This window comes from Rattus rattus, chromosome 8 (genome assembly GCF_011064425.1).
Source record: "Rattus rattus isolate New Zealand chromosome 8, Rrattus_CSIRO_v1, whole genome shotgun sequence".
Classification (NCBI taxonomy): Eukaryota; Metazoa; Chordata; class Mammalia; order Rodentia; family Muridae; genus Rattus; species Rattus rattus.
Genome location: NC_046161.1, coordinates 44,040,333 through 44,068,247, shown reverse-complemented (window position 1 = coordinate 44,068,247; position 27,915 = coordinate 44,040,333). Strand labels below are relative to the sequence as shown.

The 27,915-nt window shown below is 44.7% G+C and overlaps 1 protein-coding gene across 1 annotated transcript in view; it reads left to right on the top strand.

Moving 5' to 3' along the window:
• Window positions 1–27,915, top strand: part of Ncam1 (neural cell adhesion molecule 1) — a 294,705-nt gene that overhangs the window by 215,639 nt on the left and 51,151 nt on the right. The window contains 7 exon segments of the mRNA XM_032910851.1: window positions 13,080–13,154; window positions 14,743–14,961; window positions 15,833–15,976; window positions 16,521–16,658; window positions 17,719–17,836; window positions 18,221–18,393; window positions 24,691–24,833. Of these exon segments, the coding sequence (XP_032766742.1) occupies window positions 13,080–13,154; window positions 14,743–14,961; window positions 15,833–15,976; window positions 16,521–16,658; window positions 17,719–17,836; window positions 18,221–18,393; window positions 24,691–24,833 (1,010 nt within the window).

Sequence of the window (27,915 nt, the reverse complement as noted above, 5' to 3'; positions counted from 1 at the left end):
GGGACACTGCGGTGGATTGCTGGCGATCAGAAGTTTATTAGAAGGTAGTAGCACCTTGCAAAGACAGACAGTTAGTGATGTGATTCTGAGGAGAGTTCATCCAGCACTAGGGACAGACAGCATGGCAGGGGCTCTACAGAGCCTGACCCATGTGGCAGAGTTGAGCCTTTGAGATTCTTGAGATTATAGAGCCCACAGCACGAGCCTGCAATGGGGCTCTCTGACTCCCCAGAAGGCAGAAGAGATAGGGATGGGGTAGGATGTGTGACCACCAGGACCCTTTGCCGTGCCTCCATGTGTCTCTTGATTAGGTGCTAAAAAAAAAAAAGCTGCGTGAGGTTGCCGCTGGGTAATATGGCACACTGCTTTACAGTCCTTTTCAATTTTTATAGGTGGAAAGAGTACATAGTAAAATAATACAAGCCATAGAATATTTAATGCATAAAACCAGTAACACAGTCATTCGGGGTCTATCATAATTGAATGTGTACATCTAATCCAGCTGGTGACACAGTATGTGTGTTTTCACAAGTGGTGTGCTCTGGTGCTAGGAATTTCTAAGCTCTCCTTTTCCAAATAGGGTCTCACTATGGAGCCCAAACTCACCTCGAGCTCATTATGTAGGCCAGCCGATGTGCATCTGTATGTGAATCTCTGTGCACTTATGTCCCTGACTATGTGTTTACATTCATGTATGTGTGCCTGCATATGGATCTGTTTATATTTATGTTCATGTCCATTATTCTGTGTGTCTATGTCTCTGTGGGTTTTTTTTCTGTATCCCATTCCATGTCCCTTATTTAAACATGACATAGGGACCATCAGGCCAGGTTCATGGTGGTCACTGTAGACTCCCAGTGCAGAGAGGATAGTTTGTTCTCCTGAAGATGACAAGAAGAAGTTTCCAAGACCTGCAGACTTTTCCATGGGGTAGATTTTTCCTTTCTTGTGAATATCGGTATGAAAGGTCCAGGAACAAGCAGTTCATATACTTAATTCTTATAAGGACTCTGTCACCTTGAAGGGTGAAAGAAGGACTGTCCATGTGAAAATCTTAAAACAAGACTCTTACCTTGGCAGGAGATTGTTGGATGTCTGTCCCTCAAGGGTGAGCCTCATTATTTGTCCCTTGACCTTTCAATTGGCTCTCTGGGGTCAAGTCAGACTGCATTCCTTGAACATCAAAGTGCTTGACAACACAGTACCATGGGGCCTTTCATGTTCCTGCCTTTGATTCCACAGGCTGGAATCCAAACACTCTTCTGCTTGTACAACCAGAGTGAGTGTGTCAAGGAGAGTATGGGGTGGGTAATGTGTTAGGGATCGAGTGTAAGTAAACGATAAAAGGACTTGGTAATGTCGGCTTTCGTAAAATCTTGTTGAGAACACAAGCCGGAATCTCTGAGGGATGTGAGCATATCATGGTCCAGGCTCAATTTGTGTGACTTGAATCCTCAGGGTTGCAGTATTATTCTAAGCAGAATGAAAGGGGCAGGCTAGCACATATGGGAGACCCCATCTGCCAGGATGATATAGTCATGTTCTCCCTTACTGCCAACTGGTGACACTTCCACCATTGTCCATCTTCCCAGCAAACGCTTCCTAAGACACTCCATTCCTCATAAGTCAGAAAAAGAACCACCAGCAACCCGGAGTACACCCACGAGTTGCTGCTGTTATTAGGAATATAAAATATAAGGAAAAAAATTCCAAGGAGGGATAGACACCAACCTGGGATGGGGTGGGATGTGAGGCTCATCCCCCTCCCTGAAATCACACTGCAGGAGCTGGAGTGGGGTCTCAGTAGCCTGGAAATGATGCTGAGATTTCGAGATTAGCACTCTGAATAATCATGTGAATGGATGGGCCATCTTGCTGGCAGATGAAGTGGTGTAGACCCTCAATGTTTGCATTTATGTGTGCCTAAATTGCCCTTTCCTTGGCCCTTGGCACGCTCTGCTTAGGCCCTTTCTCTTTAGCACCCATCCCTCCCCAACCTATAGCCATGCTGAGTTCTGGGCTTCTGAGAGGCATGGTGATGATACAACATTGCAGCTTGCACCGATCCCCAATAGAGGGCTGGGATGCCGAGAAGGGAATTCTTGCCGGCTCCCTAAGTTAATGAAGCAGCATGGTTAACTCAAGAACAATAGCTATATTATTCAAAGAATTGTTGTTCAAATGCTATTCGGCTATTCTCGTGCTCCCCACTCCAACCTTTGTGTAATGTGGCCGAGTGTATTATCCATCAGGTCAAACACCATTCGGTTGGGTTAAGAGTAGTTATGTGGTTTGACATTAGATTCTGCACCCAATAGAAACAAGTGTGACCTCTGACAGGAATTCCTTTGCCAGGGTCATGCAGCAGATCACCTCTTCGAGAGGATAGCAGCCTCGAGATGCCCAAGTTCAGAGCCCTCATAAATGACTACAAATGATTTTGAGGATGAACCAAATATTCACAATCCAGACAGCATCAAGAGGGCTGTTGTTGCTCTGAGACAGGTTCTTGCCGGGCGTCCCACACTGTCCTCAGACTTCCCACCTTCCTTGCAGCATACTGTGATGACAGGTATGCACCTGCCACATGCAACAAAGAATCATTTCATACCGACATTGCAGTAGGAAAAACGATGACTAATTCAGAACCCACACTGGGGAAAACCCAACTCCTTTGGTCCTGTCCCTGAGTGATGGCCACCATCAATGCTGAGCACAGAGCTATCACAGTTGTAGAATGAGCTGCAAGAATGCTTTGACGCCAGACCTACGGGTGATGAGCATAGGGTTCTGGGAAGGGCTACAGAGGTGAGAGAATGGCTTTGTGGGTTCAGCAACTGATTTTAGCCACTGCTCAGAGGCAGAAAGAGTTCTATCAGAATCGTTCTTAGCCTTTGGTGTCTTTCTCTAACTGTGCCTGTTTGCCAGCTCCTCTAGCAGAAAAACAATAAACTTTCATCAAAGATTGCTTTGAGACTGACGGTATTAAGTTCATATCTAAAACAAGTCCCTGGAGGCAGGTCAGTCTAGGTTCAATTCTGTTTACACAGTTCCTTCATTATTCCAATAGGACAAAATAGTACCAACCTCATGGGATTGTTGTAAAGATTAAATAAATTAAACATTGCCTGGCCCACAATAATCACATACATATCATTGAGTGTGTAGAATTTTCACTTCATGGAAAAGTGATTTTGACAATTCTCAGCAATGTTTGTTTGAGGAGTGTTAAGCTCTGTATCTTCAATAGCCCAGATGTGCTTAAAGCCATCAACACATAAGGACATTTTTGAAAGACATTGGCAATATCTAAAAGTCTCAGGATGAAGTTGCATGCCAGCACTCTCTAACTTTCTATTTTCTCAGTGTAAAGAATACAACATCTGCAAACAACAGCTGGACAAATATTGAAAGATACCATCCCAGTTTCTTCCCATGTTAGCAGAAGCTGTTGGAAGTGGGTTGAGGGAATTTTGCTTCATATCAGTACCCTTTTATGGCTGAGAGAAAGATGCCAATGAGTCATTTTGCCAAGACAAGGGTGCAGAGAGCAACCTGAGACTACATTGTTGGGAGCATCCTGGGTGTCTAGCATGTGGTGGTTCACCAAGAAGCCCTGATTGATGGATTCTATTTATCTGGAGAACTTCATCTGAGTTCCAAACATCTATTTGCCTCCTTGCCCTGCATTTCCCTAATGTAGCTTCACATAAGGTGCTGCCCTGCCCACCACCAGAGTCTACCCAGAGAAAGGGAACAACAACAAAAATAAATAAATAAAAAAAACCCAAAACACAAAAAGCTTCCCCTGGAGGACTAGGTAGATGATTCAGTGGGTAAGAGTGCTTGCTGTAAGATCTGAGTTCAAATCCTAAACACCCACGTAAAGAGTCAGGCATAGCTGGCATGCAACTTTAAGTGGTAGATTTGTGCAGCTCCCAGGAGAGCCCTGAATGTCCAACTGAGTGAAAAATGCAAATTTCAGGTTCAATGAGAGACCCTTTTTAAGGTAATAAGGTGGAGACAGAGGACACCTGAAGGCCTGCTATGACTTCCTTGTGCACATGCATGCTTGAATGTGTGTGTGAGCACACACACACACACACACACACACACACACACACACTTATACCATACACATAACAAACAAGCAAATCAGTCACTTAATTAATTAATAGAAACTGCCTGGGTTGGGCTCATTTGGACGGTTTAAACAGCTTCATCACAAAGCCTTCATCAGCATGGGTTGTTTGAACTCAGCTTTTTAGAGCTGTTTTTCTACTTGATTACCCTGACTCTTTGGGGTTGGGGATGAGACTAGGGCAAACCAAATAAAGAGAAATCAGAACTAGCTACTGAGATAGATGCACAGGAAAATAAGACACAGAAACAAAGGGCAGTCCTATGTCAGGAGTTCAACATTTGTGGTCAACCTCAGGGCTTCCAAACCTCACTAAAGCATATGAGATTTCCACTCCTGGTTTTTCTGAAAGTAAAATAAAGGAGTTGATGAGAGCAGATCAGATCCCTTCCTGCTCTGCCTCCTTGGTTACTAATTAATTCTACAACCCTGGCCTTCCGTGATAGCACAGGATGAGAAGCCAAGTTAGAAATAGACCATGTTACAGCTTCTGGGCACACATACACATGGCTATGCTCTCCTTGGGTTAGATGCTCTAGAACGTTCTTGCCCTCACCTGTTATGCACTCTAAGAGACTGGGCTAGTGCCCAATTCCAAAGAATTTTATTCCCAGACTGGAAGCTGGCCCTGAGATACTATGAGGACACCTCTGACTTGATGCTTTGGCGAACATAAAAGACAGTAAAAATTTAAGTATATTTCAAGGTGAAAAAATATGCTCTTTTTGATGGGTAGGCTGGCTTCTCTGCCCAGTGCTAAAGTCTGTGGATGCAGTTAAAGTTTGTGGGCTTATGTCCATGCTTGGTATTCCTTTGAGTATTGGAGATGGTGCATTGGTGGTAGGAGTAGGGGCAGCAAACTATGCGATTCTTATTTCCAAACGGATTAACCAACATGTGTTTTTCTCTCTCTGTGTAGTCAGAAATACAAGGCGTGAAGTGACCTAGAGTTAATTACATTTTCCAGCTGCTAGGTAGATCGGGGCCCAGCAAACACAGTTTTCAGCCATTGACAATTCCTGTATGTGTGTGTGTGTGTGTGTGTGTGTGTGTGTTTAGTGTAGGGTATGCTTGTGTAAATGGTATATGTATATGGGTATATGGATACTTATATAAATGCATATATATGGTGGGAGGGACTGTGGCCCCTTATGACAGTGTAGCCAGTATATGGGGTCAGAAGAGAAGCCCCCATGTCAGTCCTTGCTTCTACCTTGTTCTGAAATAGGCTTTCTTACCATGTGTCACTGGGTATGTCAGTCAGCCTGTATGCCTCCCAAACTTCAGGGTATTCTCCAGTCTCTGCCTCCCATCTCCATAGAGAAACTGGAATTACAGATGCATGCTACCACATCCAGCTTTCCATGAGTTCTGGGGATCTCAACTGTGGTCCTCACATCTGCAGGCTGGTGCTGGTGCTTTTCACCTACTGAGCCTCGACCCTGTCCCATACTATTTCTTACAGTAAACCAAAACCATTTGATTTTTAAGGTTAGAACTAAGAAAACGATAGTTTGATGCAGCAAACTCAAGAGGCCAAGAGCTCTGAGGCATTATTGAACTCCAGAGATCAAGAGGGCTGAAGCCATTATGGGACTTGGCTCTGGGTTCTGATTTGACCCATGGGATAGAACCAGCAGACAATTTTGCCTTGTTCTCAGCCGCTTCTGTAATTTATTATGCTAAGGAATAGAATCACTTGCTCTGACAGGTGGGTTTCTCTTATTTCACAGCCAGCATTTCCTAGGGCAGAACTTTTTGGATGGTGGCATCTATCCGGTTAATCGTGGAAGTCTCAGTTGTTGTGATATTCAACACTTTTTCTTCCTTGTTACAACCTATGGTGTGAATGATGGGTGTGTAGAACATGCAAGGACATTGAGGCCATGATCACCTCGTCGCTTCCTCCACTGTTCTGTCACCATGGGTCATGGGAGTTCTTCCCCAGCATCCCTTGTTGTATGGCTTTGAACAGGTTAACAGTGTCAAGTCTGAATGAGTTTATGAAAATGCTAGGTTTTGGAAGCCTGCTCAGTACATAAGCATAAAGAGCCCAGTGTCTCTTGCCAATGAATTTGGCTTAAATCTGTCTGTACTATCTGCAGTCTGCCAGCGGACTTGTCTTTACTCCCGGTATTTTAATTTCTTCTCCATCCCACTGGCTTAAACCTGAAGCCATGTCTACCTTCACGGATAGCTATCTTTGTCTTCTCTTCTGGTCTGAGAGTCTGCCCTCACACATCATCCGTTGAGATGTTCGAAAACAGAAGAGACCTCAGCTCTACCCAGAGAGTTCCTTCACTCATTAGTTTGTCTTCTTTCTTAGCAGAAACCCAGGAACCATCCTGGGAGAGCATTATATGAAGGGGTTTGAATTGTTTGATTCTGCCATTGACCTGGAAATTTAAATACATTACTTCTGGATATTCAAGTTTGAACATAGCTTACATTGGAGTCTCCTGCTGAAAGATTAGTGGTGCTCCTATGGCTTTGAGATGATTCTAGGTCTGCCATGAACCAGCTGTGAGCTCTCAGGATGCTTCCAGTGGCAGCTGGAATGTAATCTGCCGTGTTGATGCCATTCTATGCAACCGGAAATCAAAATCTCTGAGAGCATGTGCTTTATGACACCTTTAAATTAGCATCTGCATTGGGGTTAATGACATTCGAATGTGTTTACCTTATCTTTTCCTGTGCAGCTATTTCCAGCAACATCTCAAACCATAAATGCAGTACTGATATAAGTGACATTCCTGTACCATCTAGTAATTTATTAATTCCTTTCCCCTAATGAGATAAGTTTACTCATATCACATTACTCTTGGAATAGCATAAATCTGACATTTGCACTTTTAGTCACTTGTACACATTTGTATAAGCTCTCAGTAGATGTATCTGAATATACAGATAGATATAAACACACAGAGATATATATAGATATATATGAGAGAGGGGTAGAGATTTAGCTATGATCATACATAAAAGATTTCTACCATGTCATTGTTGCTGTTACAAGCATTATTGGGGATTTTATTTATTTGAGATTGTGGGGGAAGCTAAGATGGTGTGTGTGTGTGTGTGTGTATGTGAGAGAGAGAGAGAGAGAGAGAGAGAGAGAGAGAGAGAGAGAGAGAGAGAGAGAGAGAGGCTCTATGAAGTCTATAGGGTCAGTATCCTGATTTGGAGATGAGGAATATAAACTCAGATCCACTTGCCAGCCAACTCTGTTCCCAAGTGACAGAGTTGGAACTCAGACTGTCTCCCTGACTCCAGAACCTGAGTCCTTAACTGTAGGGTTTATCTGAGGGAGCTCAGCCACTCAGGGAGGCAGAATGAAGGAAGTTTGACCATGCTTACCCCACACTGCAGTCAGGCGGTGTCATGCTGTGGGAAGCGGTGAGACAGGCCTGGTTTCCTGGGATGAGGCAAATCGTCTACTATACCTTTCAGGGTCACCAGGGTTTCAAGCCTCTGCTTAGAGGGGAAGCAGGGTGCCTTTCACTGTCCCACACTTAACTACAACCAGCTCCTATTTAATTCATGTGACAAGCCTAGCACATAAGTTCAGTCTTACCATTTTAACAGCCTAAGAACACCGAGGTCAAGGTAAAATGATCCGTCCAGAGCACTGCTCAGTGTTTCCATTGTTGTGTTTTGAGTTTTAACTGAATTAAAAAAGCAGAAATAGGCTACATATTTGACCATTCGGGAAAGAAATTTCCGTTTTTCAGCCATAAAGGAAAACACCACTTCCCTCAGACTGAAATAATCTCATTGGGAAGGGTGGGTCCTAGCATTATGCATTGAATGTACAAGTATTGGGAGTTTATTGTGATTTCCACATATCAATTACCACAATCTTTCCAAAGCCGTGGGCCATTTTAGCTTCCCTGTTTTGCCGAGGGGGTATTGAGGGGTTAAATAACTAACTTGCCTAGGAACATAGACCTAAGAGGAGGTCAGACTAGATTCACACTCCAGCAGATGTGAGCCTCAGCCTTGAGCACCCAGCATGGCTGGCACATCAGTTTGTCTTACTGCCTTGGAGTTTCATGTCTAGCGCTGAGAGTAAATGCTCACTGTCAATAGGGCCACCTCAGTTCCAACGCTCCTGATTGCCTGAGGCTGGAGTTACAGCAACTGTGGTCACACACGAAAACCCCTAGTTATACTTAGAAAAACAAAACCACATCTCTCCACCAAGGTGATTACAAATAGCTTATTTCTAAAGCAACAAGTAAAAGAAACCAACCCTAAAAGCTACAATTCAATACCTTTTCCAAAAGTCCTTAACCATTGTTAAATAAGCTCTAGAAAATGCTCCCATCTCATGCGAAGGCTCTAAGCAGAGAAATCCTCCATAATCTGTCCATCTTAAATTGATTAGTCATAAGGCATCTTCCTCAATAGTGCCCACCTTGACCTTGAGCCCACGAACAGACGTGATCTCACCTTTTCGGTAGCCAATAATCTTCTTAATAGCTTCCCAGCGTGGCAGTATGTTCACATGACTTCAGAGACCACTGAGTTCACTTTCTGCTCCGACCCTGACAAACACATTGAGAAGAAAACCAGTGAAAGCAAACGCTGCGAGAAGATGCTGACTTAAGCGCAATCTATGAACTTCTTTGGAACTCAGAATAAATGATTCTTCCCTGTTGCTTTACCTAACAAGATCCCCACCTCTCCAGATAAGCACCTTAGTGTCTCTTATAAACTGAAATTTTCATTCACTTTACTGCAGTAACTATGACTTTATAGCCTACTTTTGCTGGGAAGCTGAGAGTTATAAAACATCTATCTACACCTAAAAGAGGGAGCATTCCTTTCAGAATATTCATCAACTAAAAAAGACAAATAAATTTTAGAACCAAGCACCCTTCCTAGCACTTATTTACATGAGACTGGGCGAGGTGGACCATTCTGTTTATAGAAGGATGGGACTTTTTTTTGTTTTTAATATTGGCTCACAGGGATTAGCACAGTATGAGAGAAATGGCTGGGGCTTTGGACTTCGTTCACCTTGAGTTTGAATGTGGCCATCAATTAAGGCCTTGAGCTTCTGCCTCCCCATCTGTCAAATGGGGGTCATGGCATTATCATCCATGAGTGAAGAGGACAGTGATCATTAACAACAGGGAAATGGTGACAGCGATGTAATTGTAATATTTGTGTACAAAGGTTCCGCTATTCTACCATGATTTGGAGAAAGACCAACTAATGAGAATTAACAGGTTACAATAAACCTACTAGGGTTTTTCAGAAAGGCTCTAGGAGCCTGGGGAGATAATACTTGCTCTGCAAGGATTCCTATGCAAAAGCCTGGTGTAGTGGTGTGTTCTTGTAATACTGCTGGGGAAGTGGAGAAGGTGGAACCTTGGGGCTGGCTGGCCTGCCAGACTAGCATAATCGGATGAGCTCCAGGCCAATGAGAAATGCTACCTCAAAAGTCAAAGGATTGGCTCCTGAGTAAATGACACATGAGATTGACCTCTGGCCTACTCAGCATGCACATGTATGCGCGCACGCGCGCGCACACACACACACACACACACACACACACACACACAGAGACAGAGACAGAGAGAGGTTCAAAATAGTTACAAAGTGGAGTCATGTGAGCTGGAGCATTAGAATTACATGATGTTTTTTCATTCATTCATGGTTGAGTTGCTCATTATCTGAGTGAAGTATTTCATTTTCTGCATTTCCATTTCCTCTTCCGCAGGTGATACAGCACCCTCCCCGGTCTTTTATTTTATTTTATCTCCCTGAACTAATAGTAGATTGGCACAGTAATGAACTGGCGTTCGTAAACCCAATAGTGTAGATTGACTGAACTGCACTGTAGGTAGGCTTGGTGGATATATAAGGAGACAATAATGTGGAAATTACTGGACAGTGTTATCCGAACCAGCAAAGCCCACCCAGGTCCAAACATCTGGGTTTGGGAGTGCAAATCTTCGTATGCAGCTGAGGTGACAGTGTTTATGCAGGGAAGGCTGAAGCAAAGCAGGGCATGAGCCCCATGATTTGAGAGAGAGCAATGCTTGGACCAGTGTCTTAAAAGGTAGGCATTGTGCTGGCTAGGAAATTATCTTGCACACACAACGAGAGGAAGGTGAGGCACAATTCAGGAGATTTTATTGCAAAACAGTGAAAAGTAAAAAAAAAAAAAAAAAAAAAAAAAAAAAAAAGACAAGTGGAAGGCAAGCAGGAGAGGCAAGGCAAGGAGTTTGGAATTTACCACGGGGTTCCCCTTCTCATTATTAGACCTAATAATTCAAGGTTTGGCATGTGCAGGAGGAAAATCTGCACTGACTACAGTCTAAAACACCCAAGCATTGTTTGCAGAGTGTCTAGGCTCCTCTGTCCCAGCCCTGTCTACTGCTTTGAGAGAGAAATCAGTCTCTTTTCCTTGTGTGCAAAGGGCCAGCAGTCTCCATGGAAGATTTCTTTTTTTAGAACTGATGATAAATGTGTGCGAGGGATCCCGTTAAGCTGGGAATTCCTTTGAAATTCGCATTTCTCTTTCTCTCCGTTGTCCATAGATAGATCCTGGCAGCATTTGGGACTGAAAGCTCTTCAGCTTGACTCCCCCTTGAGAGTCATGTTCTTTCTTGAAAGGAGCTTTAAAAAAGAAAAAAAAAAAGCGAAGGCTGTCTTTTCACTTAGAATAAGGATATTCTCCAGCAGTGAGGGTATGGAAGTAACAGGATCCATATGTTGAAGCTGACAGCTAATGCTCAGCATATGGGCAGTGAACTTTGCAGACAGAAGGATGTCTCTTTCAGAGAATGTCCTGGAAACTCCACAGAGGAATATTGCCAGGTGAGTCATGCGAGAGGAACAGTTTCTGGACTTGAAGGTACCATCCTTCCCATGAAGTGTAAGCCTCCAAAAGCAACTGAAGAGGTTCTGGTTGGCACTGGCTGAGAGCCTTCTCTCTTAGGCCCCAAGCTCTCAGAATGGCAGAGGGGCCTAACCCTGGGTTTTCTAATCTCCTCAAGAAATCGCAGTGCTAAGGGTTGTCCCTCAGCACGTGGGGCTGTTTTCCTTCATTTGATGAGAACATCTTCCCTCTTCACAAAGATCGCCCTGCAAAGTGAGGGAGAACTTACCCAAGAGCCAGGAGGCCCACAACATCGATCTGTAACTAGCAGCGACTGTGAGGAAGTCACATCACTGTTCCTCCTCATCTGGGCAGTGATGGAATCAGATGACAGTGATATCTGAGACCATGTCCAAATGTACCATTGTACATTTGGACCGAGTACCATCTAACTCCAGCTAGAGAAGTATGATGGGAAAGCAACCCCAGCTGGTTGCATCTGGACCTGTGGACTCTCGGACCCTGCCAGCATCATGTCCCAGGACAGTTGTATGTACCAAGAGCTATGCACAGAAAGGTTGAGGGTAGGGAGAACATGTTCTTGGATAAGAATGAAGCCCCAGTTCCTTGACTGGTTGTCAATAACAAAGGAGAGATGATTCCACCCCTGGATTATTGTACTATTTCCTCTGGTTCAGTATTCCAATACGCCCAAGCTCAGCCACTTATCCATGGAGGAGAACTCAGCCTCCTGCCCTCCTTTATCCTGAGCCCCATCCCGTTCCCTTTCTTCCATTTTTTCTCCACATTGACTCCATTTCACCCCTTTTCCCGTACAGCCTCTCCTGCACTTCTCAGGACTTGCTTTGTCTATCAGTGGGATCATTAGGAACGCTGTACCCCCAATCCTCTGCCTACCCCCCCTCCCCATGCATTCCCTTTCCAGCCCCAGGCAGGCCCTTTGATCCCTGTATTCTGCTGAGCACAACTGTGGTCTCTTGTCTCAGGAGCCCATACTCAGAGCTGCTGCTCCAGCCCTGCCTGCAAGCTGGTCACCATGGCAACAAGCTTTCCGTCTTCTACTGTGAACAGAAAATGGCTGTTGGAAGGAAGAGCTCCTAGTCTCTATGACCCAGCCTGATTGTTGTTGTTGTTGTTGTTGTTGTTGTTGTTGTTGTTGTTGTTGTTGTTTTGGGGGGGAATATAGGACGTAGGACGGGGCTTGCTTCGTAATGGCTCTGAGGAGCTCCCTCCTTTGAACCCAGTGTGTGCTAGCCTTTCCCTTTCAGATTTCATTAAAGAGAGCAGAGGCAGAAGGAAGTTGATTTCAAGTGAATAAAGCATTCCGTTTTCCTACCCTAAAACTGTATTTTCATGAACAGTTGCTGTCTGCTCTAAGGAGATAAACGCAAAGCAGGGTGAAGCAGGCAATCGGTGAGATCTGGTGTTGTGTCTTTTTTTTTTTCCTTATCAGTACCATGGGAAGACTAAGCTTATGGATAGTCAAATAAAAATTCAGGGAAAGTAGCCAAGGGGTGCCAAGAATTCCACAAAGCAGATTTCAGAAAGCCAGCAGACTGACTGGCGTACTGATGCTGTTTTTAGCCCTGGAGATAGGTGATAGTTCTACGTTTCGGGGTGAGGTGAGCTCTCATTGGCACCTCTGCTTTAGAATGGATCTGATTCACAGTGGTCAAGCATGGCCGCACAGGGGATGTGCAAGCTATCCAGACGTCTGCATAGTTCTGGGGTGACAGGCTCCCTGCTCTTAATCGCCAGAGATACTTCAGACCGACACCCGAAAGGGACTGGCTAGCTAGTTCTTTCTGTGAATACAAAGCATTGTTGTTTAGTGAGCAGCCCAGGAGGCCCTTCCATCCCGACAGCAGATAACAGTTCCGTGAAGGAGTGGTCTAAGCTGTATCTCCTCCTGGCTATGGTTTGAAGTGACTTCGATAGCGGCAAATTTTCAGAAGCCAAATAAACCTCATCTTTTTTTTTTTTAAACCGAGCTTGGAAAAATCTCATTTTTGAGTGAAAGCTCTGGGTTTTTAATCTCAAAATTTCAGTGGTGTGTTTGAACTGGACTTTTTCTTTCTTTTGCAGTTTCCCTGCAGGTAGATATTGTTCCCAGCCAAGGAGAAATCAGCGTTGGAGAGTCCAAATTCTTCCTGTGTCAAGGCAAGTGTCCTGGGTGGGTCCCATCACGTCCTAAAGCTTGCCTCCAAAGCCTGTTGCTCAGAGTGCAAGCTGAGAGTACCAAGCCTAGAATTCTGGCCACTGCTCTCCTCTCGGTCAGCAGTGTAACCATTCCAGACCATTCTCAGAGACCTTCCCTTCCTAGTGACATGTCGTCTACACTTCTGCTTGACACTGGAGCAAACTCAAAGGGCTTTGTAGGAAAATCAGACACCTCCAACGAGTGCACTATCTCAGGTTTAGGCACAGCTCCAGGATGCAGCATGATTGTAGAGAGAATGCCCCCCGGATTGGGCTAAGGCTTACTTCTTAGAGTAACTCAGACCTTGGAAATCCAAGAAGGTTTGAAAGTGCAATTAACACGGGTAGCACTTACCAAGATAGGAGACACCTATCTTGGCTTTCCAGTACTGTTCCAAATACCAAATGAGTTCTGCTCCATCACCGTCACACATGTGCACACTCTGGGATATGCCATAGCTGGTGTTCCTAATGCCTCATTAGGAAATATGCCCCTGATAATAATGGGGAACCATCCTGTGGGGAAGGGATGGGCAAATGGGTTTCAAGGTGTTTGGTAGATGGTGTGCCTGGGATTCAGAATAGGACAGAAGCAGGAATGAACTGAGCTAGGTGTAGGCTGTGGCATTTAACAAGCTACTTTCAGTGGCAAGGAGCTCTAACTGCCACCATGATTTGCATCTGACCAGGGGACTATGGCTGCTGAGTACATTTGCTCCAGCTCTGGCGTCATTACAGCAGTTTCAGTGATCTGAAGATATAGCCTTAGTGCCCACAGCACAGCTCGCAAATTGTGATATTTATTGAAAACATGATGGGCTCCGAAAGGAACACTACATTTCCATACCACACATCTGCACGGGGTTAGGCAGTGCAGGCTGGTGCCCCCATACAGGTAGCAAATCAAAGAAGGAGTAGTAGATTGGAGAGCCTGCCCTCTAGGTAGCTGAGTGCCCCTCACAGGTCCCCAGAGAGAGCGGGCATTGCCGATGCTCTGTCTTCTCAGAGCGTGTAAGGAGTTGACTGAGGGAACAGACATCGAATATCTACCATTCATACCAGTTTAAACAGAGTTGCTACAACCAAAGTGGCTGGAATCTTAACTCTTGGATTACTCAGTTTCTCTTCACTTCAACTCGGAAGTTGAACATTCTCCATCGCTTTCATCCTGATCAGTTGGTTCAAGCCAGCTTAGGCCCTGGAGCTCAGGGCTCAGATAAACCAACCCCCTTTACTTACACATTCATTCCTAGCTTAATGTATGGGCTGCAGTGGGTTCATAGCAAATATTGTTTCCCTCCCCAAGGACATGACAACTAAAAAAAATACTATGTGCACAAGTAGCGAGTGAGTTCATTCAACTCTAAGAGATGCTATGTGTAGAATTAAACAGACAACAAGCGGAGCTGCAAAGTGCTTCATGATAGAGGTCTCTTTCCAGCTTTCCCAGCTTTGCCTCCCAGGAGCTCTTCCTAGGTAGCCATGGACATCCCAGAAAGGTTTAATCTTCCCATTTTCTGTGCTCTGAAAATTATCTCTTCTTCCTTAGTGGCAGGAGATGCCAAAGATAAGGACATCTCCTGGTTCTCTCCCAACGGGGAGAAACTGAGCCCAAACCAGCAGCGGATCTCAGTGGTGTGGAACGATGATGACTCCTCTACCCTCACCATCTACAACGCCAACATTGATGATGCCGGCATTTACAAGTGCGTGGTCACCGCTGAAGACGGCACCCAGTCCGAGGCCACTGTCAATGTGAAGATCTTCCGTAAGAGCCCTCATATGTACCCTCCACTCCCACCTGTGTTAGGAAGATACATGGGTGGGTAGTAAAGGCAGAGAGAAGGCCCTAGGAGGACTAGTAAGGGCCTGGTGATTCCTTTTCTGTCCAAGTTCCTAAGAGATCTGATATGTTCTCAAATGGTCGGTGATCAGCCCAGAACCAGTAAGGCTGGCTTCCACCAGTTGTCCCTACATACACACTGTCTTCCATTCTCCAGAAACGACACAGTTCCCAGAGGGCTAGCATCAGTTCCCCCTGTGCCTTCTAAGTGACAATGACAGACACATGGTTCAGGTCTTTGTCTCTTATCCCACTACATTGCTAGTAATATAGCCAATGATCTAGTGAGATGGAGTATTATATGTGAACACTTGATGCTGCTTGGGGAGAGTAGCTCTCACGGCCAGGGAAGGCTGGCCTGGCAGTGACAGCTCACTGCCTTCTTACTGTGCATAGTGTTGACTGAAGTCATGGTAAGTAAGTGTTGATTACCATAGCATTTGCCGCCTTGAAGTTGGCTCTCATTCTTCAGAACTTTTTCTGCTACAAGAAAGATGAGGTGAGCTCAGAGTGGGAGACCAGAAATAATCAATGACCCTTACCATCCTGTAGGCTAGGTGCAGTGCTCATTACTATGCTTGCGCATCGTCACTGCATGGGGGGAGCCCATTCCTCTCCATAGACCAGGCTCAATGCTAGCTGTTCTACCTTGGTCCATGACCCAGTGCTGAATGGGAGCTCCTCTTACACTGCTGAGTTATGTGTGGAAACCACACTGGGGTTGAGATCCCAGCATCAGAATTCTATTGCGAAGGTATTTTTTTTTCCTCACTATGCTCCTCCCTCTGTCTTTCAGAGAAGCTCATGTTCAAGAATGCACCAACCCCACAGGAATTTAAGGAAGGGGAAGATGCTGTAATTGTCTGTGATGTGGTCAGCTCTCTGCCCCCAACCATCATCTGGAAACACAAAGGCCGAGATGTCATCCTGAAAAAAGATGGTAAGACCTGAGTTCCCATGAGCCCTTGAGTCCACTTAGTTCCCACCCCTACACAGGCCCTGCAGCCGTCCATCTAAATGCAGAGTCAGGGCCCCAGAACTCACATGCAATTTCTGGATCCTAAACAGATGTGTATCTGTAACTAGTATGTTCTAGCACCTGCTTGTCTCTCCAAAGCAAAAGACAGACACACCATCCCCAGACTGACTCATCTGTATTTCAGGGCCAGGTTTGTCTTTGCTCATTTCAGCCTAAAAGCTAACACCAGAACACCAGAGGAAGGATGAAAAGATGAGATAGCCAGGTTGTACCATGTGTCTGTAATTCCAGCATGTAGAAGCTGAAACAGGGGAATGGTTGCATGTTTGGGGCTAACCTAGGCTTCATAGTGAGTTCCAGACCAGGTGGAGTACATTGTGAAACTCTGTCTCAAAAATAACAAAATGCAAATTGAGTAGAAGGCGGTAGCAGGAGGCTCAGCCCCTTGCCTTATTGGGGAGTTCATGGACTGACCTTGAATGAACCTGCCTCTTGTCTCTTCCAGTCCGGTTCATAGTCCTATCCAACAACTACCTGCAGATCCGAGGCATCAAGAAAACAGATGAGGGCACTTACCGCTGTGAAGGCAGGATCCTGGCCCGGGGAGAGATCAACTTCAAGGACATTCAGGTCATTGTGAATGGTGAGGAGATCCTCCCTTCCTGTCTCTCCATTACTACAACCAGGGTTTGATGGGGACCTTCTTCTCCACTTCCTTTGGGTATGGACCTGTTCTGTCTCATCTCAGGGGAATGCTTCCCCACTATCACAACCCCTGAGAGGGGGACATTTTCTCCCTACCTCACTTGTCTTTGGTGCCCCCCCCCAGTGTTGTATATATCAAATGCCCTGGATTATCTAGCAGACCTAAAAACTCCCCATTCTACCTTCATCCCCAGTGTCCTTGATGTTACCATCATTAGGAAGTTAGTCCCCTTGGTTTGATGGGCAGAGAAAACACTGCAATCAATTCAGGTCTCAGAATAGTCAGCATCGTGGTCCGTGGGCTTATTAATCTTAATTTGCAGTGTCAAATAAACACACCCGTAGCATCGATCTGACATTTGCAAGATGCTTACAGGAAATTATAATGTCAGTGCTAGGAAAATAAGTAAATCACATTTGAATCGTTTTGGTTATTGATATGTGTTTTCTTGCCAAGCTTTCTCCCTCTCATTCCTTTGGTGGAAGCACCTTGGGCACCAAGTTGTTTTTGACAGTCGCACAGAATGTCACCCCGCTGAGCTGATATCCTTCGGAAGCATAGCAACCTGGCAACCAACAGGAACTGCACTTTATGTTTGCCAGTATGGAGAGCAGAGCTCCTTTGAACATCAAGTCCCACCAACCCTCCTAGCTGTATACATTGTGTACATTGTAATATATATTGATTGAGAAAATACATCCCAACAAAGAGCCGCTGTAAATCAAATACCACATGAACATGAGTTCAAGACGCAATATAGGGGCTGAACTCTTAAAAACAATAATGCACGTTTGTGGGCAAATTTTAGTTCAGTTTACATTAATTATTTAGAACACCATGTGAGTTTAGATGCCTCTTACTAACACTGTAGACCTCCAGGACTGTTAACGCTTAGGTGGTGATGCAGCCAACTGAGGACCCCCAAATGCCTCTTCTCGGGGCTATTGGGTTCTTTTAAGATTTGTACAACCATCCCTGACATCCTTCTTTCTTTCAGTACCACCCACTGTCCAGGCCAGACAGAGCATCGTGAATGCCACTGCCAACCTGGGCCAGTCTGTCACCCTGGTGTGTGATGCTGATGGCTTCCCAGAGCCCACCATGAGCTGGACAAAGTAAGAAACTGGCTTGTGCCTCGTCATGGGTGAGAAGAGAAAGCAATCCATAATCCTGCTGCCTGTGGGGTTTTCAGAGGCCTGAGTGTGGGCTCTGATTATTTTTTTCATTTTCAGACTTGTGAGAGCAGATGCAGGTGTTGCTTTTGGTGCCCGTTCTGTGAAATCTTTCTGAGTTCTAGCGATAGCCTTTGCACATGCTCGGAAGATCAGGGGAGAGGCATAAGAAGCATATAACAGGAGATGCTACTCAGAAGTCTTTCCCTTTTGTGTGGACTGAGCCTGTCCCCTTTGCACGTTCTGCATTCTGTGGGAACTGATCGGAAATGAACCTCCCCACCCCACGTTCAGAATCATCATCCTTTGCATTTCTGCACTGTGTAGGGATGGGGAACCCATAGAGAATGAGGAGGAAGATGACGAGAAGCACATCTTCAGTGACGACAGTTCGGAGCTGACCATCAGGAATGTGGACAAAAATGACGAAGCCGAATACGTCTGCATCGCTGAGAACAAGGCTGGCGAGCAGGACGCCTCCATCCACCTCAAGGTCTTCGGTAGGTACAGGATAGCGCATGTCAGGGCCACTGTTCAGCCACAGTTCCTCCCACTCGGCACATTCTATCCAGCAAAAAGGCACACCCACAATACCATGGCATGCATCCATAAGACAACCATTAGCTGCCTTCTCTGACATCTAAACCCTCAGTCTGGGAAACCAGGGAGCCCAACTTCAACAATACACAATCTCTGAGCTGCCTCCTTGCTCCCCAGCTTGACTACCGTAAGTCTTGTCTACTCGTGATAACCAGAGTACCTCATGCCAATCCTCCTTTCAAGATCCCTTGCAACCAACGTAAGCACCAGACTAATCCCATGACCCAGGGCTAGTACCCTAGCCCCTGCCTTGGACTCTAGGCCCAGCTTTCACTCCCTCTGCTTCTCAGAGAAGCCTTCCCAACCACACCAGCCTCCTTTCCGTCTCTGCCTCAGAAAGAGCTAATTCCCTATACCAGAGATATTGCCTTTGAGGCTCTTCTGCTTAAAGTATCCTTCCCTAAGACAGACCGGCTCTGTGCAGCCTTCTTGTTATCTTTATGCAGACTTTAGCTCGTACACACCTTCCCCATGAACCCTTCCCTCACCAGTCTGACATTGCCTCCCCTATCCCAGCCACCACCCTACTGACCGCCTCAGGATCCACCGTGTCTTCTCCATACGCCTGAAAGATCCTGAACTAATCCTCTTGACAAGTTCGTTTGAAGGGTTATTTATCTTCAGTCCCCATCATCATACAATGTGTACTGGGGGCATGGCGGCTGTCTTAGGTACTGCTTTATCCTCTACATAGCTCCAGACTCACGATGCCTTAGTAAAGATCAGTGTCTGGCTGGTTGTCTCATCTTTTATTATCCTCCTCTACTGGCCTGTGTGCCAGTGTCATAGAAAGTCACCAAAGACACTTTCATATCTCCATCCACTTTGTCTTCAAATTTCCAGATGTTTCAGAATTGACATGTGTTTGGGGCCTCCTTGTGCAAAAAGGGATTTGTTGCAAAGAGAGGTGTACCCTACTGGCTCTGAAGGGTCTCGGCTTATTTGTCGAAGAAGCACAGTTAAACTACTGCATTGTAGACCATGCTGGTTAGATAGAGGCTGCAGAGACCTCTCTGGTACCTGTCCCTCCCAGCTTGTTAAAATACATACCTAGGAGCCAGTGTTGGGACCTGCTTATTTAGTCTGATGGGGAGAACTATATGTAAACACACTTTGAAAATATCGGGTGCTTAAATGCCAATAGCCCCGATAATCGCAGATGAGTCTCTTTTGTTCATTGATGACATTTGGGTCTATGAATAGGCTCTACATAAAAAGAAAATGAAGCTTCATGAAAACCATGCATATGTGCATGTGTGTGTGCACATGCTTGTGTGTATATGTGTTCGTAGCTGCACATGGATGCATAAGGATGGAAACCAAAGGTCAACCTCAGGTGTCCCTCAAGTGCCATACCCTTCTTTGGAAAGGCAGGGGTCTCCTTAAGTTGGTGCTTGCTAATTCAGCTAGGCTATCTAGCAGCTAACTTCAGGGATCAGCCTATCTTCAGGCTGGGAATATAGGTATGGCCAGCTATGTTTTATGTGGTTCTGAGGTTCAGACTAATATCCTCGTGTTTGCAAAGCAAACACCTTACTGAATGATCTGTCTTCCCAGCCCATTAAAAACCATTGTTGATGCTGTTTTCTCTATATTTCATATTAATCTCCCCCATCCCATCATTCTGTTTTCTAGATTATAGAGAAGGGCAGGTGCATCTGCTAATTTGTCCCTTCATTTAAGAAATATCCAAGTACCTTTGCAGCCTTTACCTTTGCACACATACATATATGTGTGGATAAAATAGCCAAGTACCTTTGCACACATACATATATGTGTGTATAAAATGGCTGGACAGATAAGTAAGAATTGGACTGTGAGAATTGGATTGTAAGAATCAAGATAGCGATAAACATAGAAACATACAAAAGAGAATAATTAGTGTCAATCGGCAGTATCCATTTGAGTGAATGCTGTGAATCCAGTCATCGCCAAGTTTAAAATAAAATTTCCTGGAGTCTATTCCCGTCAGTAGATTTGCAGGCATGTGTAGATGTCCAATACTGACATTTTAAATGACAGCCCCCTATACTGACTCCATAGCAACAGCATGAGGATGCTTTATAGGAAAAGATTTCCTATCCTGTGTGGCATCAGTTAGTCATCAAACTGATGCACAGCTTGAAATATACAACGGTGGGACAAGTGCTTCAGGCAGTACTTGCCTTAGGCAGAGTTGGAAAAAAACACACTTGTGTTGCACGTGAACAACTGTGGACAGGACCTCTGCTTGTTTGGCTTACACCTATGCCTCCAGCACCAAGGACAGCAGAAGCAGTTGAGTAATTGAAGGAACAGCCATTAGTTCATTTGACTGAAGCATGACCCATGTCCTAGGGAGATGATCCTGGGATCAAGTTAGCCTCAGTCATCTCTGGAAAACGTTTAAAGCATTGCCCCATACAGTAATAATATCAGTACCCAGCATGGAAGAGCATTTATTCTACTTCACGCCACAGAACCACAAACCGGACTTTCCTAGCCTCATCACAGCCCTTTGAGGTAGCTCAGTTATTCTTCCTATTCCACAGATGTCACGGGGAGCACAGGTGCTCCTTAGAAGGAACCATGATGTTGGCTTCTCTGTCCATACCCAGGGATAGCAGTGGTGGCTACATCTGCGTGTAGCCAGTCGGCCGCTGGGCTGAATCCGCATGGCCTAGGGAATGGATGGAAATATGAGAGAGAGACCATGCTGCTCATGAGTTCTCTAGATGTTTCCCACTTGCAAGCCTTTTTTACCTGAGAAATATTTAAACAGCCTTATTTGAAAACGATGGTTTTTGTACACATGATTTTCCGCTGATTGAAATCTGAAGTCACATTTGCATACCAATGAGATGGGCATACTTGTTTATTTAATAAAGAATTAAATCTTGGCTGAATATCTGGTATGACTGGACACAGAATGTCTTCAGTGTTCTTCAGAGTTGCTTGGTGTTTTTTGTTTTATAATCGTCAAGGCTGAGAACACTACTTTGCATAAATACACAGTACAAAATGGCAGAAATTTGTTTAGGACCATTTCAGAAATTGTTGGAAATTCTGTCTCCATTCCCAAGCCAAAACTCATTGAATAATTTTTCTGCGAAACTCAATGTCAGCAACTCAAATAGCAATTTTTAAAACCAAGCATTCTAACACAATACTATCGAAAGACACACTAATTTGATACTTACATGCTGAGGGATGATGGGAGGAAAATATTTGAAGTTGCTGTTTTACATAATTAAGCCATTGTGTTTCTGTAAGAGCAGAAAACTTTGCGTGTGTAGTAAAAACACTACAATTCATAACTTACAATAGTCTTGAATCTGAGCCTAGGCTTTGCAGCCAGTGTTTGTTGGCGTTGTGTGTTGGGACAGCATATACATGCCCAGTGTTCAGAACCAAGGCGGCAGTGACTTCACATGATGCATCATGGGTAAATGCTGCCAGAAGCAACTTAGATTCCTTACACGTTTGATTTCAAATTCATTTCTGGGTTGTTTTTTATGTCCAGGAACATTTTACTATCGCCAGACTTTGTGACCCCTGCTTTGCAATTGTGCAACTTCATAGGTTCATAATACAGTGGTTAATATGTGGAACAAAACATACCCAGCTCCAGCATGGCCGGAGGAGAAGAGCTCTTGATCCTCCTCCAGGACCCTTTGGTGACAATGATTGATTGAGGCAGGAAGGACAGGTAGCAAATGAAGGGTCATTTGGGGCCATGGGAGAAGGACCAGGATGGATAAGGCCCAGGATAAGGAAAAGAGAAAATAGGATGAAGAACCAGGCAAGACAGTATTTGTCTCCCCAGTCTTCATCCTGCAATGCATCCCTACATCCCTGCATCCCTACATCCCTGCATCCCTACATCCCAGCATCCCTACATCCCTACATCCCTACATCCCTACATCCCAGCATCCCTACACCCCTCCCCATGTATCTCACAGGTGCACTACCATTTTTCCCCAATACTACTAGAGTGTTCTCTAGACAGTACAGTGGAGCAAGCAAAAGAAAAATGACTGGGCTCTTATCGAGGTCAGCAAGAAAATCATGGACCTGTAGCAATTGCATCAGACCCAGAATCAGGGTCCTCCTCAGTGCCACAAGGAGAGCTCATCCAGCCTTTTTGAACTCCTGCTTCTCTCTTTGCTCTCTCCTTTCCACCTTCTAATCCTCCTTCACCTCCTCTTCCTGTTGGTCTCTCCTCCATTGGTTGAGACAACTAGTATGAGGGTCAGAGAGCCTGGTACAAAGGGACCAGCTGGTTAGATTTTCTTCGCTCTCTATCCCTTCCCTTAGGGATTGGTTCCCTGGGCCATCCCTGAGGTAGATTGGGAAGGTTTGCTCAGCAATACCAAAGCTTAATGATGTTGAAGAGGAGAGAGATCTACACCTTGGGTAACAAAGAAGAGATCAGACCTCTGATGGCTTCAGAAAGGGTAGCTGTCAGTATGTAAAGAACATCACTGCAGCAGAAACTGTCGTGGTTAGAACCGAATGACACCTATGATAGGGACCTGCTCTGTCCTGTGGAGCCCTCCCTAGTTAGCAGCCTAGGGCTCCTTTCCTTAAGTGTTGTATTCTTCCTTGGCTGAGAGCTCCCATTGCTGTTCTTTGTGGGTCCTTCTGAAAACTTAGCCTTGCCTCTGCAAGATGATGTAAGTCTGTGCTAGTGATCCTGACATCTCGTGGTGCCATGAGCAGAGGCAAATTCAGCGGAAGGCAGAAGTCTTGTTTACCTGATCCCTGTAACTGAAGCAGTGCTTGTGACTGCTTCAAGAGACCACCAGCGGGCTAAAGGAGAAGGTCCAGGGACTCTCCTCAGGCAGGGATCCCAGAAACTTGACACAGGAGTGGGCAGGGCTGTTGCAGAGTGGAAAACATCCTGGAATAACATTTGTCTGTGTACCAGCCAGGAGAAAACACTTTGCTCATGTCACTTGTACCATTCAGGTGATTTGATCTGGACGCGGGGCCATTTGTCACTGATATCTATTATTGTTGAAGCATCATGGAAGACTTCAAGACATGTGTCGTTAGAACATATTTTCTTAACTGACTTGCAGTGACTATGAATTCAGATATAAAGGAAGTGTAGTGATTTCAAAAGCCACCTGTCATCCTGGCCTTGTGTCTCTCTTGCTTCGCCTTTCTCTCTAGTAGTAAAATAAGTAATTTGTGCAGACTTATCTGTTCTCTCCTATGGAATGTTCAGCAATTTCTGAGTATAATTGTTTTAAATTAGGAAAATTCAATTTTGCCTAATGTTTTCACATTTCACTCAGCGTTGGAATGCATGTGCTCCTTTGCATTACTCCAAACATTTGGAAAATGAACTGAGCTCAGCTTCTCCCCACCCTGCTGTCAGCCTATCCTGCAGCATGTGACAAAAGCTTCCGAAATGGCTTCTGCTTGAGGTTTTATCCACTCTAAAATTCCTCCTAGATTAACCTTCTTGGGCTTTGGTGACCACTCCGTGGCTCTGATAAAACTCTACCCTTGAGTTTCAGTGGCTTGTGGGTACATTCCCAGTGGCTGAAGTTTGTCCATAAAACATTTCTCCATCTATCTATCTATCTATCTATCTATCTATCTATCTATCTATCTATCTATCTATCTATCTACTTACCTACCTACCTATCTATCTACCTATCTCTCTATCTCTGTCTATCTACCTATCTGTGTACCTATCTCTGTCTGTCTATCTACTTACCTACCTATATCTGTCTGTCTGCCTTCCTGCCTGCCTATCTATCTATCTATCTATCTATCTATCTATCTATCTATTTATCATCTATCCACCATCACTATCCCTCCTTCCCCCTCCCTCTCCATTTACCCTTTTGCTTTTCTTTGAGATGCTTTCTGGACTTAGAAGGACTTCATTCCATCCAGGTTTTCTGGGAACCTCATGTTCCAGCCCCAAGCCATTGCCATGTGATGGCTTGAGCCAAGGTAGCCTTCTTCTAGAGCAGAACTCAAGCACTTATTGTCTGTATATCCCAGAGAATGTGTCGATGCTTGTCATTTCAGTGTTGCCAGAACCCTTGGGAGAACAGGTCTGTGTCTCCTACTATATTTACAGTTGCACCTTACATTTAGTAAATAAGAAAACTCTTTAAGTGGGTGCCTATTGTCCCTTAAATCCCTAAAGCTAGATAACCAGATAACTCATCAAAATATTTCTTTTCTTTTTTCAGCAAAGCCCAAAATCACCTATGTAGAGAATCAGACAGCCATGGAACTAGAGGAGCAAGTCACTCTGACATGTGAAGCCTCCGGAGACCCCATTCCTTCCATCACCTGGAGAACGTCCACCCGAAACATCAGCAGTGAAGAAAAGGTACAACGTCGCCCAAGAGTCTCAGGGGTATGGGATGCAGACTTGAAGCACCTCAAGTCTACCCCATGCCCAGTTCCCTTTGGCACGTGGGAAAATGGGATGGGGGTCATTCATAGCCACTGCTGGTCCTGCAGTTTCCCTCCTCCAGCCTGCCTGGTTATGGTCTACTCAACACCCTCTTGCAATGGGATGGGCACTGTCCCCTGTATCGATAATCAGGGCCATATGGGTAGCAGGCATGGTCAAGTTAGATGTTCTTGGGAGGAGGGCAATAGTGAATTTCTGACCCAGGCTTGTGGAGCTGTGAGGAACCAGGACAAGCAAGAATCTGGGGCACCAGGTGATATTTTCATCAGCTCAGGTACACCCAGAAAAGTATCTCTCAGAAACCACAGGGATCAGGATGAGTCTATTAATTCTCTTCCTCGCGTCTCATATACTCATGCTGTATGCACTCTGTGCACAAAAGCTTGGTTGCCTTTGTGTCTGCCTGTATTCTTGGTCACATTCGGACTCCATTTTGTTCTAAAGGCAAAAATAATTAGCAGTTTCTAGATGATGGTTATTATCCCTGGGTTCTGTGATGTATGCACCAAAGTTTAAGAACACGGTAGTAAATCCCTGGCAAGTTAAAATGACTGAGGACATTTAGCTTTAAGGTGCGTAAAGCCACTGGAAAGCCATCTTTACTGGTGGCAATATATAAATATGGAGGTGACCACACCATATCATGCACCATTTGCTATGGAGCAGGCTGAGAATCAAGAAGAAAGGGCTGCCTTGGAGAGCAGTGGAGATCTTGTTAGGATGAGCAACACAGTGGAACACACAGCCCTAAATTCAATCGGAAGCACTTCCTAAAGGAAAAAATATATCATTTCTGTGACACCTCTTCAGTATCATGTTGCCTTTCCTGTAGAATAGGCTTCCTTTTAGTTGGCCAAAGCTTAGCTATCTACTCAGTAGTAATAGCCTCAGCCTGAAAAAATATGTATAATGGATCGCCTATTGAACCAGAATGTCAGCCATGATAGATATGTACACTTCTGCCTAGCCAAAGGAAATCTCTAGAAACAAACTGAAATAAAGCCAAAAGGGATAGAATTAAGTAGCAGGGCTAAAGCTGGAATTTGCATTTGAGGAATTGACTTCTGTAACAGAAAACAAAGCAAAATCTAAAGGGACAGAAAGCATCGCTTCAAATATCCCACTCCTCTTTTTGCACATTTTATACCCAGAGTTGAATCCAATTTAACAAAAAGACTCAACTGAGGAACTGCTAAATATTTTTGAAACTTGCATATGCTGTTTGATCTGCAAAAGTCAGCTAAATTGAGAAGTGAGGTGTTTACTTTGATAATTTCTTTATCGACACTGATGAAATCACCAGCTAAGATTTTGGCTCCCTCTGTGTGTTGCGTGGATCCAATGTACATTTCAGGGCTTAATCCACAAGGCCACTGCTTGACCCATCTTTTTATATCAGATTTCAAAGTAGATTTGTCCAAGTGACCCAGTGCGTATCCCTGACCTACAGTGAAGGACAAAAACATTTATTTCAGATGAACGACGTTTTTAAGTTCTGTGCCTTTTCTAGAAATAGCTCAATAGTTAAACTAGACAAGAAGGATTACAAAGATTTGTGCCTACTTGGGGTTCGCTTTAATAGGTTGGCACTTATGGCCTATATCTAAGATTTCATTTTTATAAAATGATAATAAATAGCTAGGAACTTATAAGTATTCGTTTCCCTAAATATTGAGACTGGAGCTATTGAAAAAGAGCATTTCAAGCCCAATCGGGACTGTTTTTTTTCTTTTTAACAATTCAGTTTTTTTCTATCGATCATCTGTCTTGATCTGAGATAGTTATTCAATTCCAGCACAGATCACGGCTTCTTTTACTGTATACTACATTCAGGTTGGCTTGAAGTGGCATTTCCATAGTACAAGCCAGTCAGTGTCAGAACAAGTCTTCCAGATAGGTCCACGATGCTGCCACATTAATGTATTTGCTTAAACTCCTAGGTGGTAAACATTTGCCACTTCCACTTATTAAATATTGACCTCAAAGAGGCTTGGTGCCAATCTGATATTGTAGATGGCTAGAAATGGTGAAACATGGTCTGTCTGTGAGCAGGTCGAATTCTAGTCCAAATCGTGTTCACTACGTCAACCTCTGCTCCCATTCTTTCCCACCTAAATTTGCATTCCATATAATTATGTGTGGAAATCACTTGTACCACTGAATCATGGGTGTGGAAGAGAACTAAAGCCCAGGATACTTTGCCAGACAGGTCACAGGGTACGAGTTTATCTAATGAGTGAAATAAATAAACCCCTTGAGAGGTAAGTCCCATTAAACTGCAGGCTAAGAGATGGTGTTGGGTTATGTGGTCCCACCTGGCGCCCTTCCTAGCATCCCTGTTAGGTCACTCAGCCTCAGTCTGACACATGATAGTTACACTATCACAAGGGGCTTCCTTTCTCCTTCCACTGCTCTAAACCCTCCACCTCTGCCGCTCAAGTCTGAGTCACTGAAACTTCCTTTAACACACACACACACACACACACACACACACACACACACACACACACACAGAATTTTCCACTGTTTCTCACATGTCACAGTTTCCATATCCTCCACCCCGATAGTTGTGCTATACCTCAAGAGTGTCACTTCACTAGCACTCAACAAAATCCTACCCTCCCCCCAGTAACCTGAACAGATCCCAGTGAGGTTATCATCTTGATCCAGATACCACCATGTAGTCAAAGTAGCATTAGCTCTTGAGTCTTGTCATATCGTGTCACCTGGACTATGTAGGTCTATACATGAACTGCCTTTAGGTTACTTATCTCCTGTCCTGGTCTCATGAAATTGACTGCTTAAGCAACTATGCAGGATTTTACATGTACTTCATTTGTTGCAGCTTTGTTTCTGGGCCACAGTCATTTGGCCATTTAGGACTCTCCCTTCACTGGGACTGCCCCGTGTATTGCAAGTTATCTGATATTTCTCACCCCAACCCAAATACCAGTGGCCAATTGTAAGCATGACTGAAACAGTCCCTGACTGGAGA